At 45.1% G+C, this 15,925-nt stretch overlaps 1 protein-coding gene across 1 annotated transcript in view; it reads right to left on the reverse strand.

The window, feature by feature from the left end:
• Positions 1-9,028, reverse strand: part of Lamc1 (laminin subunit gamma 1) — a 121,140-nt gene extending 112,112 nt beyond the window's left edge. Inside the window, exon 1 of the mRNA XM_032915763.1 lies at positions 8,072-9,028. Coding sequence (XP_032771654.1) covers positions 8,072-8,483 — 412 coding nt within the window. The 5' untranslated portion in view covers positions 8,484-9,028. The remainder of the gene's footprint in view (positions 1-8,071) is intronic.
• Positions 9,029-15,925: the final 6,897 nt, after the last annotated feature.

A 15,925-nucleotide genomic window follows, 5' to 3' on the forward strand; every position in this document is an offset into this window, starting at 1 on the left:
TTCAGATAAAAACTTGTTTATGACCACTTCCAAAAAAGAAAAAAGCTAACAATACAATTTCATGTGTGTGTGTATGTGTGTGTGTGTGTGTGTGTGTGTGTGTGTGTGTTCCTGAGTCAGGTATGGTTCCCAGCACCCACGTGATAGCCCATAATTATTTGTAACTCCAGGTCCGTGGGATGCACTGCCATCTTCTGACCTCCATGGGTTCCTGCGTCCGTGTGGTAAGATACATACATGCGAGCAAAATACCCTTAACATAAAATAGAAAATACTTAAGAATGTTTACATAGGCTGACTTCAAGTCGCACTATAGATTTTACTTAAAAAAAGACAGACATGGGGGCTGGAGAGATGGCTCAGCAGTTAAAGGCACTGATTGCTTTCCCAGAGGTCCTGAGTTCAATTCCCAGCAACCACATAGTGGCTCACAGCCATCTGTATTGAGATCTGATGCCCTCTTCTGGTGTATCTGAAGACAGATACAGTGCACTCATATATACAAATAAGTAATTAAAAAAAAAAAAAGACAAACATGGAGGTGGGTATGGTAGTTCACATCTGTACTTTCAGGCTAACCTAGGCTACACAGTGAGTTCAGGTTAGCCTGGGTTACAGGGTGAGATCCTGTCTCAAAATACAAGCTAAAATGAAACGACATAGTTCTTTTCAAATTCTGTATTAGTGTTTCTGAAGTTATAGAAACAGAATTCTTATGCCCCGAATTTCAGATTGGTTAGGACACTGGCACATACTCCCTTGGGAAACAGAGATGGCGCAGAGAACACACAGGAGTTCCATCCTCTGCTCTGAGAGCGGGAGTTCGTGTGTAATCCAGTCCATCGTTTTCTCCCCGCACCAACACCTCTGAACACTGCCCCACACACGGCTAAAGGCTGAAGACACAAACGCTCCAGCTTCCATCCAAACGGTTAGGTGGGCCCTCTCTGTATTTGCATTTCTCACTTAAAACTTACTGGACTTAACAGAGGCCACCAAAACTGTGCAGTGAGGGCCAAACAGCGAATATCAGGTCTATAGGCAGGAACGTTTTATAGTCTGTCCCAGTTATTCAGCTCTGCCTTCACAGTACAAAAACAGCCATAAGCAGTGTTATTAAATGAGTTTAATTTTGTTCTAATGAAACTTTATGTATATTACAATTTGGATTACACGTAATTGTTTTTTTTCTTTAAAGATTTATTTATTATGTGTGAGTACACTGTAGCTGTCTTCAGACACACCAGAAGAGGGCATCAGATCCCATTACAGATGGTTGTGAGCCACCATGTGCTGCTGGGAATTGAACTCAGGACCTCTGGAAGAGCAGTCAGTGCTCTTAACCACTGAGCCATCTCTCCAGCCCTACGTGTAATTTTCAAGTCTCAAAATATTATATATTCCTTTGATTTTTTTTTTTTTTTTTGTAACTGAGAAGGCATAAGCTGCTCATAGCTCACTGTTCATACAAAACTAGATGGCCAGGCTGAGATAGATTTGGGCAAGAGAGCTGTAGTTTTCTTACCCCAAAATCTAGGAACACAGACTCCTTCATCTAGAGCTCAGATTGGCAGGAAGCCGGGTCCTAGGAATCACAATCCATCAGAAGTATTCAGGCACAGCAAGCGATTAGCAAGGGTTAATTTTATTTAACTAAATGATGGCAAATACCAGACCTACCTTCGGAGAGAATAACTGTCTGGGAAAAGTGGTACATGTTTGTGAGCTCAACTTCAGAGGCTGAGGCAAGAAGACAGCTTAGGGCCAGGCACTTCAGGGCAGCCTGAGCAACATAGCCAGACCCCAACTTAAACTAAAACAAAAGGAAATCATTAAGATTCTCAATATGACCTCGAGGCAAAAATAGGCAAGTCAGGAAAGAGATAATAGTGTCCGATGACAGTTACTGACAGGGTGGTTTAAGGAAGGCATAATCCAGGCCAGAAAGTGGGGACAGAAAGAGGGAGAAGGAGAAACCTGAAAGGAGTTTCCCCGGTATAAGCCTAGGAGAGGTTTCCATACTGAAGGGCAGCCCTTTCTGCCCAGAAGTGATAGAAAAGAAACCTAGTGTTAAACACTCAGAGCCTCCAGCACCGACCCAACAGGACAAAGGCTTTGCACACCTTGCCAGAAAACCGCGCAGACAACGAGTAACTTTCCACACTGAAGTTATAGGTAAGATGCGCATGTTAGATCCACTGGTCACTCTGAAACATGCAATATGGCCGCTCAACTACTGACAGTTCCCAGCTTCTGAAGGGTTGGCTTGGATGTGGGAGTTTACAGTGAAGACTAAACAATGAGCACTGGGAAGACACCAGAGTGGGTTCTGACTTGACCTCTTCCTGGGCTACACCTAATACAGTAAGAAGTAAATTTAGTATTAAACATGGCTCCATCCAGCCATCCCGTAGTCATCACACCCAGGTCTCTGGGCCTGAAGGAAGAGCTAACGTGTAACACAACTTTACATTTGCATATGGTAAACGAAGACTACAAGTTCCCTTGGGGCTCAGGGACAGTATGGCCCGTATGTGATGTCAGACGGTAAGAATCTGGGAATGTCAGTAAAAAAGGAACAACAGCCATCGGAAAACCAAAGCACTCTGGATCTCTGACTCAATCTGTATGTGAGCCTTTATTTAAAAGATTTGATTTTATGTATGTGCATACACTGTCGATCTTCAGACTCACCAGAAGAGGGCACTGTATCCCATTACAGATGGTTGTGAGCCACCAGGTGGTTGCTGGGAATTGAACTTAGGACCTCTGGAAGAGCAGTCAGTGCTCTTAACCTCTGAGCCATCTCTCCAGCCCCCCCCCCCCCCGTGAGCTTTTATTTTAAAGGAATAAACCAGACACTCTTTTAAGAGATTTGCTGGAGAAACTATTAGCTGCAGAGAACAATCTACTAAGGAGTCCAGGACTTACCTGTCCCAGGATTCTTAGGATCACAACTACAGTACCTTCATGGTTGCCTTCATGGGGTAACAAGAAATCTGACCGCTGACCATCTGGAGGCTTTAAAAAATGTAAAACTTTAAAGACCCCCTTGCTACAATATGGCAAAAGCATCACAACTTTAAGTTCTACTTGGAAGTACGTACCCTCTCAGAAACGGCCGTCAATCTTCCACACCTTTCTATCCGGCTCTGTGGTAGGCATTTCTTAGGTATTTTAAAAATGTTTACGGAATATCTCGCAGTAATATGAGAATGTATGCACACAGGGAGGGGGCCGTGATAAAAAAGCACACCCAGCTTCCTAAAAGGATTTAGGGCTGAAATAACCCAGTGTTACACCCCCGACACCAATGTGACCAAGGATAAACCGATGGAGAGGGACACCCACCCCAGAGCTCTAACTTTCCCTCTGCTGTGTCTGCCTTTTCCTGTGGGCCTTAGAGAGAGGGGAGAAGGAATTTGCAGAGAAAGCAGTGAACTGTAGAAGAGGGGCAATACCCAACAGCAACTTTTATAAAAACCATTCGACAACTACTGGCCATTAAAGAACAGCTCCTTGACTTCTCAAGTTGAAACCTGCAAAATGTAAATCAGGCCTCTGTGAGACCAACAAAAACAGTGTCCCCTCAGGGTGCACAAATACCACAGTGAAGTCACCCGCTGGAGCAACTCCCCAGTCAGAAGGCAGAGCCCATATCACAAAGCCTCTCCCAGGAGAAAAGGAGGCTTTGCTGTTTCTTTCATGGTAAATATCAATATGCACTCACAGGAGGGCCAGTCACTATGTGCTGATACGGGACACCTCACACATGCACCGTCCATCCCTGAAGCTGATGAAGCACTCGGGAACTGGGTTGCAATGCTAACTTTGGAAATTCCATAAAAGTTCGACTGAGTTGCTTATGTAAACAGTTTCTTAACCTAATTGTTTTAAAAATGAGAAAAAGTTACCTTTGTGCGAGATCAAAATCCTACCTGCCACGTTTCCATCCACAATGATCACTAAATTAATTAAAGGGACTGGGTTTTTTTGTTTGTTTGTTTGTTTTAAATGAAGTCCTTAGCTACAGTTTTTTTTTTTTTTTTTTTTGAGCTGGGGACCGAACCCAGGGCCTTGCGCTTGTTAGGCAAGCACTCTACCACTGAGCTAAATCCCCAACCCCTGCTACAGTACTTTCAATGAGTCCCTGGATATTGTTAAAACTTACTCTGTTGTTATCAACTGCAAATGCTACGCTTTTAACGAGCAGCCAATTATTCAGGAGAGATCTGAAAGCTGAGAGATTTTTCTTTTAGGGAAGGGGTGCGTGACTCTCCACAGCAGGCAGAAAATATAGTTGTCAACCCCAAAGCAACATTAACTCTTCATATCCCAAAGATGCGCTGTGCCCCAAACCCTGCTCTATTCCTACATACTGAAGATTAAAAGCAGCAGTTGTCAGAAGCCAAACTTCTTTTCCTGGATTTTTTTTTTTTAAAACCTCAGGTGATGGGTATTGTATCCAAAGACCTAATATATACCTACCTGTTAAATATTAAGACGCCTTCCCCAAAAGGTACCAGTTAAAATGAGCATGCAATCCGGTATATGAACATTTCTGAAGGATTACATAAAAGCCTGCCATTGTGGTCTCCTGAGTGTGAAGCTTAGCAACTGAAGGCAATTTGACTACTTGCTATATTTAAATTTGAATATCTCTAGCCATGCTTCATTTTCTTAATAAAAGTAACTCATGGGCTGGAGAAATGACTCAGCGGTTAAGAGCACTGACTGCTCTTCTCAAGGTCCTGAGTTCAATTCCCAGCAACCACATGTTGGCTCACAACCATCTGTAATGGGATCTGATGCCCTCTTCTTGTGTGTCTGAAGACAGCAATAGTGTACTCATAACATAAAAGAATAAATACATTTAAAAAAAATAAGTGACTCATCACCATTGCCAAAATGTATGTGTGTGTGTGTGTGTGTATCTAATTTTTTTTAACTACTTAAGTATGACAGGATTTGATTTTTTTTTCCTCTTAAGTTTTGAGAGAAGCTACTCACTATGTAGCTCAGGCTGGTTTGGAACTTGCTACGTTGACAAGGTTGGCCTTGAACTCCTAGAATCCACCCACGCCAGCCTCCCAGAGTGCTCCAGCACACCCAACCCTGGACTTGACTTCTTTTCAAGGTTTGCAGCGAAGGGTAAAGTTCAGCAGCGAAAGGCTGGCTGGTGAAGTGAAGGCTGGGCCCAGTCTCTCCCACTGCTCACTGGAGTTTCGCATGCTCTGGAGGGGCAAGGCGCAATATGCATCACTTGTTTAAGGGTATGTGAAATGTGAACTGGACGGGAGATTTAATGGATACACAAAACAGTCATGGTACTTGACTCCATGGGAAATAATTAGTTAGCTACAGCCCAGAGAGTAACTGGAGTCAAGGGGTGAATGCGCTGGGTATCGAAACACTCAATCCTCGCCTACTTGCCCTAAACTGTCGAGCACAGCATTCATGCATATATACCAGGTCATTAAAAAAAGAAAAAAGAAAAAAAGAAAGAGGTGGGACAGAAGCTAGAAACAAAAAATCCCAGGACACATGAAGCTCTTCTTTCCCCACTACTCGACCCCACATTTCCTCCAGGACTTCATTTCCAACCCAAACAAGCACAGTAAGCCCAGTCTAGTTTTCGTAAATTGTCTAAAAAGTGTAAAGCACATGTTTTTACAATGACTATGCTGCTATGAACACATTTTGAGGGCTGAAGAGATGGCTCAGCGGTTTAAGAGCACTGACTGCTCTTCCAGAGGTCCTGAGTTCAAATCCCAGCAACCACACACACAACCATCTGTAATGGGATCTGATGCCCTCTTCTGGTGTGTCTGAAAACAGCTACAGTGTACTCACATATAATAAGTAAATCTTTTTTTTTTTTTAAAGAAAATATTTTAAACCTTTTCTTAAGAGTAAACCCACTGGGCGTGGCTACTCAAACCTTGAATCCCAGTACTGGGGATGCAGAAGCAGGTGGGTGTCTATGAGTTTGAAGCCAGCCTGGTCTATACAGTGAGTTCAAGGAAAGCCCTGTTTTATGAATGCCATTTAGCAACCAACTGAAGAATTTTTCAGCAAAATCAAGTCCAAGAATATGGAAAACGTTGTGTTGCTGTCCTAATGGGATGGAAAAGTTCTTTGCCCTTGTTATGAACATAGTCCAAAAGGAATATATATAGTAGCGACCTAGCTGCTCTCTCTTACCCTAGCACATGTCTCTGCAACAGAGAATTTAAAAAGAGAGCAGTCTATCTCCCTCTGGGATCACCTGAAATAAACCTCAGCCCCTCGTGCCCAGAGAAGGAGGGAAGCAGAGACTGACAGCCTATTGTTCAGAACTTTCCAACTGCATCTCAGGCACTGGGGAGACATCAAGGCCTTGCTTTTTCTTTGAATTTTGTTTCTCCTTTTAAATCTGAAAACAGATTAAGCAAGACTTCAAGGGGATTCAGAATTAAATACCAAAAACAGTTAAAAAGTTAAAAAAAATAACGACATAAGTTATAGAACATAAAACTTCTTTAGATACTTAATAGAACTCCCAGAGATCTTGGGAAGCCCGGAGTGTCCCCCACTGTCTTGAGAAAGTTATCTGTTCAAGACATCAGTTTTACACTTCTGTGTACTTCCAATGCCTTTTCAAAACCAAACTCATTCATTTATTTAATTACTGAAAATCAGACCTCTCACACTTTCATTTATGAACTTGTTGTTTTCAAAAAGTTCTATCTGCCTGGTAAACTCATCTACAAATAAAAAGGCAGCATATACTGCACAGTACTATAAAGGCAGTAAATACTGCTTTCCTAAAACTTAATCCACACACAGTAATTTACAATTTCAAGGCACTTTCTCTAAGTCATATTCTTTCTCTGAAAAAAAAAAAAATCCCAATAATATAATGGTTGGTGTACTGAAGAGCAATGGGGGAAAAAAAAACAACCTACAAAACCATGATCAAAGGATCATCTGCCTACAAAATGTCCCTTTCTAATATCCCAGATGTTATTAGCGAGGAAGACCTGCCATGTTCTGGACAGGCTTGGGGCAGTCTGCTCTCTTCAGAAGTTCTTTACTACCAGGAACTGATACAATCCAGGGCTCCAGTGGAATGGAATGGAGGTTCTACAGTTGACAATCGGTTTTTCACACTTAATAATGGACAGTCGAACACAGCCATGAAATTTTCTGCTCTCTCGTCAGTCTCAAACACCCCTAGGTAAAGTAGGAATGTTGATCTGTTCAGATAATCACAGCCTTGCTCTTCCGTGGTTCTGCCACGGCGTCTCCTACTATACAGCCCTCTCCTGAATTCTAAAGCATGCAGGTTTCCACACTTGCTTCGGATCAAAGCAAAAGGGAAGACATCCAGGAGAGCCTTTGAGCCTCTTTACACCGGAACAAAACTGCCCGCAATTACAGTGAGTGTCTTCATGGCCTTTTTGTTTTTCTCCCCACCAGGATTAGCAGTGAAACAGCTCTTAATTAAAGCTGAACGGCTCTGGAGAACAGTAACTTGAAAAGTGAACTTCTGTTTTAATTACACATAGAAATACCGGTAGTAAAGGCATTTGCTCCCCTCAAATTCTCTTATCAGAACTAAGAGCAATCATTCTCAACCCTGGAGACAGACAACTAAACATTTTGAAGACAAGTATTTGAAGGTGGACCTTCAAGACTCTAATGCAAGCATGCTATGAGATAGTCCGGTCCTACCAGGATGAGTGTTTCCCTAGCGCCTCAGGGGGGGAAAGTGGGTGGGGGTGCTGGTCCAAAATCCTAACTGCTGAAATAGAAAAGAATCAACGGAACAAGAATCCGGTTGGGTTAGAAAGAGTGAGGAAAAAAGAGAGATGCTAGCTAGCGTGGGACATGGTGGCCCTCACCGGATGTTCAAAGCGAGATGAATTTTAGAAGTTGGAGAAAGGAATTTCTGTGTGTGGCCCACGCTGGAGAACAGACCGTCAGCACGCGGCTGGACAGGCCCCTTAGGCCGGACCTGCGGCTCCATGGAGGCAGCCCGGGAGCTGGACCGTGAGCGAGTAGTGGGGACAGGGCTGTCATCGCTTACCCAGGTGCAGCGTGAGGTTGATGGAGTTGGGGTACTGCACCCCGGCCAGCATAGTCTGGCTTTGCCACCAGGTGGTGTCGGCCTGGTTGTTGTAGTCGGTCAGGAAGGCTGCCCCGTGCTGCAGGTGGAGCTGGCCGGCGTCGCACAGGTGACAGGACTTGGTGACTCCGGTCACTCCAGTCTGCACGCAGTACTCCTCGGGTGGAGTCCCACACGTGTTGGTAGCCACCACGGTCACATTGAAGGCGGCATTAACAAACTCCGGCATGCAGCGCTGCGGCCGGCCGCCTTCATCCGCGCACTCGTCCATGGCCGCCCGGACCCAGCACGCCACGGCCGCCAGCACAGCCAGCAGCAGCCACAGCCGCCGCTGGAGCTGCAGGGCCAGAGCGGCCCGCCCGCCGCCCGTCATCCCGCCGTGCGCGGGCCCTCGGTAAAGGCTAGGGTGCCGCGCTGCACTCGCCTAGCGGCGTGCCCCGAGGCCGATCCTCCGCTGCGGGCCGAGGCCGGGCTGAGAACCGGGCTGGAGGCCGAGAGCCGGACGCAGAGCCGATGGGTGGGCGTCCAAGCGAAGATCGCGCTGCCTCCGCTGCCTCCCGGTGCGCAGGCTGCACTCTGCGCCGACCCCCGACTTCCGAGCGCGCACTCGAGAGCGCGCCCCAGGAGGAAGGAGCAGGGGGTGGGGTCTGCCCGGTGGGGTGGGATCTGGCGGTGGAGAAAACCCAAGACCGGCCTCCTCAGCAGTTCACGCGGGCCAGGAGCTGCTCCCCGCCCTACGCGTCCTCCCCAGCGACTCCCGGCGGCAGCAGGAGCAACCACTGGCTCTCCAGCCTTGGAGGGCGATGGGCCAGAGAAGCGAGATGGGCGGGATGGGAGCAAGAGGGAGGGGCGCGAGGTGGGCGGGGCGGTGGAGTATGAGGGCGGGGCGGGACCCTCAGCAAAAGGGAGGGGGGCGCGAGATGGAAGAGGCAAGGGGTCAAGTAGGAGGACTTCTGGATAGGCGTGACTAGAGGTGGGCTGGGCCAGGGGTAAGAGGGAGGGGCCCAAGGTGGGCGGAGAGGGAGCAGGAGTGAAGGAAGGAGGGCGGGGCGTGGGGGTGTGGGGTACGGGGCGGTGCATGCTGGGAGGGCAGGGGCTTCGGTGGAGATTCAGCGCTCTGTTGGGAACCCTCATCCAGGTCGTGGTCCTAAGAGGATCTTGCCCTGGAAGGTATGAGGACTAAGGGAAGGTTCTTAAAGGGCGACGCAAGTCGGTGAGGTGGCTCGGAATCTGTCTTTTGACTTCATGAGGACTTGGACTCTGGCCCAACCAGATGTCAGTCCTTAACGGTATAGCCCAGCCACTACCTGACGCTGGGGCCTGAACGACACCGCAACGACGCGGTGGTCTGCGTGACCTCGCCCTCCCCAGCCGTCCCTGGCATGCCTTCTGTATCGCGGGCCAAGCCCTACCCACGCTGAGGGGAGAGATTCCGAGGTGTCCAAGCGACTGGATCCCTGTGGAACACAGGGCTGGATCTCAGCTGCAGAGTCAATTTTGTGATTTCCTTACTCTAAATTAAAGTCTGACTGTCATTTACCCCGGCAGGGAAGGAAGTGAGAAGGCTGGGAATGGAATGACATTTCCCCCCGGATACGCAGCCCCTCTTTGAAATACTTCCATTCTGTTGTTTGTGTTTCCCAGTTTGCCCTTAAAAAACTCGAAATGATCTGGATTCTTACATCCTCCTCTTCGGACCTGCTGAGTCATAGAATATTGTCAGTGCCAGAATGACTCAGTTCCCAGAGCCCGAGCCAAAAAGATCATGAGTTTTATTTAGTCCCAAATCAGAACTACCTGCGGTGCTGATAGGACCGGCGGACAGGGGAAGGGAGGGTGCTGTAAAAATGAACCAGCTGAGAGCCCACATGACACAAGTGCGCTAATCCCAACCAATGATGCAAAGCAGACCCACAAAGTGGAGGCTCCAGATTTGGGGATCAGTAGTAAGGAGGCTGATGTCTACAAGGTAGCTCAGGGGGTAAAGGCACCTGTCACCAAGCCTGGTGACCTGAGTTCAATCCCCTAGAACCACGGACTGATTTCCATACCTGCACCATGACGTGTGTGTGTGTGTGTGTGTGTGTGTGTGTGTGTGTGTGTGTGTGATATGACACATAAATAAATAAATACTTAAATAAATAAATGTAATTTTTAAGATGGAGTAGTGGGCACATGAAACGATGAAATATAAACAATAGGTAATGATAGTTAGGGTCAGTGTTGGAGCCACACGTCCTAATTATGAGGGCCCAAGGATAATGGACCATTTGTGATGGGTAAAAGCTACTGTCCAGAGACAGTACTGGACTTACCTGGGAATGCATCCACCTGACTTATTGGATGAGATGGTGGAGATTAGGTATACTAAGGGTCCCTAACTCTTTACTCCTGTGACTCTTTGAAGGAAGAAACATGGGAACTAATATTAACATTTTAAATCAGTGGTTCACCACCTGTGGTGGTGACCCTTTTGATTCTTTTTTTTTTTTTTTTTTTTTTTTTTTGGAGCTGGGGACCGAACCCAGGGCCTTGCACTTGCTAGGCAAGTGCTCTACCGCTGAGCTAAATCCCCAACCCCTTCTCATTGCTTTCTTTTGGCTTCTGATGTCCAAAGTTGACTCCAAGCTGTTACTTATGGTAATTTACTCTGTAGTTTCATCATGAGAGCTTCATGTGTCATGTGCATGAAGGAACCTTGAATCAACCCCTAAATCCTATTGCTCAGTGGAATATGTTAAAGTAACAAAGTACTTTTTAAGCAATAAATTGTATCGTCAATATGCTTGATGATGAAAATTTGTTTCATAGTATGAGTGAGGAGTGGAGAGAGGAGATGAAACAGAGTGTCACTCAGTAGTCGAGGCTGGCCTGGATCCCACACGGGTCCTCCTGCCTCAGCATCCCCAGTGCTGAGATGGTAGGCATAAGTCACCATGCCCGTCATAATTTTCTGAGCAATGATTCAAACATACCAAAGACTTTCTAACGCAATTTCAAAAACGGTTGGGGAGACCTGAATACCGGATGGTAGCAAAGTGTTGGAAGTTTCTAGAGGCACCACAGTTCCAAATAAACTTGCTATTTAACAAAAAGAAGATAAACCAGTGTAATGGCACTTCACCAGAGTGCTATCCCAATGTCTACTAGAGGCAAGAAGACCTTTGTTCCAGGCCAATGAGACCCTCGCTTCTGCATCTGCCCCCTTCAAAAATGTGTATAAGATGTATTGTAGGTTACACTACCACCACCACCACCACCACCACCACCACCACCACCACCACCACCATCACCACCACCTTCTTCTCTTCTCCCTCCTCCTTCTTCTTCTCCTTCTTCTCCTTCTTCTCCTCCTTCTCCTCCTCCTCCTTCTCCTTCTCCTCCTCCTTCTTCTCCTTCGACTTCTTCATCTTCATCGTCTTCTTCTTCCTCTCCTTCCCTTTCCCCTTCCCCTTCCCCTTCCTCTTTCCCTCCTCCTCCTCCTCCTTCTTCTCCTCCTCCTCCTCCTCATCCTCCACCGACTCCTCCTCCTTCTTCTTCTTCTTTGTTTTTTGATCAAAAAATTCCAGAGTCTTATTCTTTCTTTCCCCAGAGCTAAGGACCAAACCCAGGGCCTTGTGTTTGCTAGGCAAGCTCTCTACCACTGATCTAAATCCCCAGCCCTATCCTTATTCTTTTATACACACATTTTTTAACTACTTTGAAGACCCGTTATATACTAAACAGACATGTTATTTATGAAAAAAAAACATGAAAGGAAATTTGAGATCAGGTTCCTGAAAAGATTAATTAAAGATTAATGCCCAGTCACCTCTATGTAGCAAGGCAGGAGGAATCAAGCCATTTGGCCATATGAGCATGATACCTCGCCCCCCAAAGACCCTTTGTCTCCCAGTTAACCCTCCAAGGCTTAAGAGACTTATCCTTTCAGGATGTATCTGAATAACTTTCAAGGTAGGACGTTAACTGCCTTGGTCACTACCTGTGAATCTGTAGGCATGCCTAGCCCTACTGAAGTAACCCTGGTCATCAACAGATGTTCACCCCCCTAAGGGCCTAGACAGCACGTTATATAATTAGGAAGAAATTTAAAGTTTGTGTTGTCCCTCAAAGGCCTTTCAAGGGCACCTTTGTTGGGTTGCTGCCCCTTCATAATTACCGACGTGTTTGCCCTTCCATCGTTTCTGACCTCATTTCCAAGTCTATTTGTCTCCAGACATAAGAATATTGTACTATCTGCTCTATTCCTCATATTTAAAAGTGCTATCCATAAATAACAACTACTATTAATTAATAATATGACCATATTAATCTGTATTTGTATGTTATTTTCATTTTAAAATTTTTTTCTCTGAAATGCAGGATGCTATTGCCTCTTTAGCATAGAAGACACTAAGACACAAGATTGCGTGACCTCTGATCCCAAGTAGGAAGCAAAATAAGGACAAAAGGCTGCCTTCTGGTTCTCTGTGCACAAAGGTCCCCTCCTTCCGCTGTGTAAAGGTCATGAGAGGAACAAGGGTAAAGGAAGGGCTGTTTTCCACAGCCAGGGTTTTTCAGGTCATCAAATAGGAGTTTAAAATTGTGGAGGGAGGGGGTTAAAGTGGTTCTGAAAAAGAATTAGAATTTCCCTCTTCAAAGTTGCTACACACAAAGAGGGAAATTTAGGCTTAGAGCGTCTGCCTGTATCCTTAGTTCAAATCTGAGCATAACAGGAGTTCTTGTGCAACTCAGGTAAAGAACAAGACTCTTCTTGCATGAGGCAGAGTTTTTTTCAACCTCATCCAGCCCTGTGTACCAAATTCTGCCTGTGATTCCAGTTTAACAAAGGAGAAAAACGAACACATCAACATAAGAATCAAAACAACACCTTTATTACAATATATAAATGCAATAAAAAGGAAGAAATTGCAGAGCCTAGTAGTAAAACCCATCCTCACCCGAACCAAAACTTTACCACCAAAAAGTTTTAAAAAAAGAATTCTATCTCTCCAGAAGTTTATTAGTATATTAACCTGATGTGAATTACATCCCATAATTTAAAAAAAGATAACTTGGTTTCATTGTGGAAAGCTGGAGTATCTCAAACATGTGGTTAGCCTCGATGGTTTACTATTACTAACATGATAAGCCAGGTGTGATACCACACACTTGTAGTCCCAACACTTGGGAAGCCAAGGCAGAGGATCACTCTAAGTTGAAACCATCCTGGGTTATAAAGTGCATTCCAGATCTGTTTGACCTAGGGTAAGACCCTGCTTCCAAAGACATATAAGATGTAGGGGTGCACACCTTGGTCTCAAAACTTGGAAGATAGAATCAGAAGGATCAGGACTCCAAAATCATCTTTGGCTACCTAAGGAGTTCAAGGCCAGCCTAAGCTACATGGAAAAAAGTGAATGGGTAAAATCACTTGCCAAGAAAGCCTGGAGACCTGAGTTTGAATCCATGGTGAAAGGAGAGAACCAACTCCTGCATGTTGTTCTCTCTCTCTCTCTCTCTCTCTCTCTCTCTCTCTCTCTCTCTCTCTCACACACACACACACACACACACACACACACACACACACACACAAAGACAATACAGGTCAGGATTTAATAACATCATTATATCATTATACTGGCCTTCAAAACAAACTCCAAAGTATTTTTTTTTCTACTTTCTGAAAGAGATTTTTTTTCAATCTGTTAAAAAAAATGGTGTGTCTATTCATTACATATGGTACAGTATTGTAAGGACATTTTGATACAAGCATATTTTGTATGGTGAGCTTATTACCAACTCCAACACATGCTTACCCTACTCTTTCTCACCCTCCCATTAGTCAACTTTTCTTTTCCTGGACAGTTCACTTCTATTTTATGTCATATATGCATACATGACTTTATGTATCAAAATAAAATCTAGAAACCACAAGTGAGAAAAAGTGTTCCACATTTGTTTTCCTGAGGCTCAATTAATATGCTTTATACAATTACCTCCAGTTGCATGTATTTTCCTCCAGACAAATTTATAACTTTGTTTCTTATGGCTGAAAAAATCCATTATGTATGTTATACGGCACCATCCACAAGAGGCTGGGTCCTTCCCCACTTGATCACTAGTTGAAAAAATGTCTTACAGCTCGGTCTCAGAGGCATTTCCTCAACTGAGGCTCCTTTCTCTGTGATAACTCCAGCTCGTGTCAAGTTGGCACACAAAAACAGCCAAGACATATGTATATCCCATATTTACTTCATCCGTTTCTTTGTTGATGAACACCTAGCTTGGTTCCATAACTCAGCTGTTGGTAATAGTACTTCAATAAACATTGCTGTGGGGCTGGCAAGATGTATGGGATCCCTTACTGACTGATGGTGGCACAGTCAATCAAACCAGCCAATATGGAGATCAAAGTAGCTATATGTCCCAGCTAGCCCAACCCTCTGTTTTTTTTAGCCAAAGGACTCCACATGAACACATCACACAAGTACCTGCACGTTAGTGCTCAATCTTATGTATTTATTGTGTGTGTGTGTGTGTGTGTGTGTGTGTGTGTGTGTGTGTGTGATGTATGTACTGAAATTAGAGGACTTCATGTGAAGTCAGTTCTCTTCTTCTACCTTTACACGGGTTCCGTGGTTGAAACTAAGGTTGGCAGGCTTAGGGACAAGTGCCTTCATCTGCTTATATTCTGTTTGGTTCTAATACATACATAAACATTTGTTTTATTTTATGCACATGGATGTTTTTGCCTCCATGGATGTCTGATCATATTTGTGTGTCTGGTGTCTACAAAGACCAGAAGAGGACATTGGGTCACCTGGAACAGACACCATGTACATTGGGTCACCTGGAACTAGAGTTACAGACACCAGGTCGGTGCTAGGAACCAAATCCAGGTCCTCTACAAGGGCAGCAAGGACTCTTAACCACTGAGCCATCTCTCTAGGCCCCTGCTTTTTACATGTTCGCTTTTGAAAAGGGGCTCACTCTACAGCCCTATCTGGTCTGCAATTTTACCACATGGAGCTGGCTATCTTCCAGCTCACAGAGGTCTACCTGCCTCTGCCTCTCGAGTTCTTCCTTTTTTGACGTGCATTTTGGCCATTTTTATTTGATCTTTTAAAACCACGAGTCCATTACATTAGCCCACTTCTTGCTTGGACTTTTTAGTTCTTATATTGCAGGTACTAATTCTGTCTGGTGACTAAGTAATAAAGATTTCTCTCCTGTTCTGTAGGCCATCACTTCACTTATTTAACTATTTTCTTTGCCACACAGACCCTTTCTAGTTTCATGAGTTCCTGTTTCTCAATTGCTGTCATTAGTCCCTGAGTTCCTGGAGTCTCATTCAGAAAGACCTTGCATACACCTCTGTCTTGAAGCATTTTTCCCTGTTTCTTCTTCTTCCTCCTCTTCCTCTTCCTCTTCCTCTTCCTCCTCCTCTTCTTCTTCCTCTTCCTCCTCCTCCTCCTCCTCCTCCTCCTCCTCCTCCTCCTCCTCCTCCTCTTCTTCTAATACTTTCAGAATTTCAGGGTTTTGTTAAGGTCTTGATCCATGAAAAACAGACATCTTCCATAAGAATACCCAGCTTCTCCACCGTTGTGTGTTGAAGACGCTGTCTTCTGTCCAGTGTGTGGTGTTTGTCAATCAATCAGGTGGCGTGGGTTTGCATCTGGGTTCTCCATCACGCTCGGTTGGTCTGTCTGGTTTGTGGCAGCGTCATGTTGGTTTTGTCACCATGGCTCTAGAATAACTTGAAAGGGAATCTGTCCATACCTCCAACAATGTTCTTCATGTTCAGGGCTGCTTCCTGGGGTCCTTTGTGCTTCC

Source organism: Rattus rattus, chromosome 10 (genome assembly GCF_011064425.1).
Source record: "Rattus rattus isolate New Zealand chromosome 10, Rrattus_CSIRO_v1, whole genome shotgun sequence".
Lineage (NCBI taxonomy): Eukaryota > Metazoa > Chordata > Mammalia > Rodentia > Muridae > Rattus > Rattus rattus.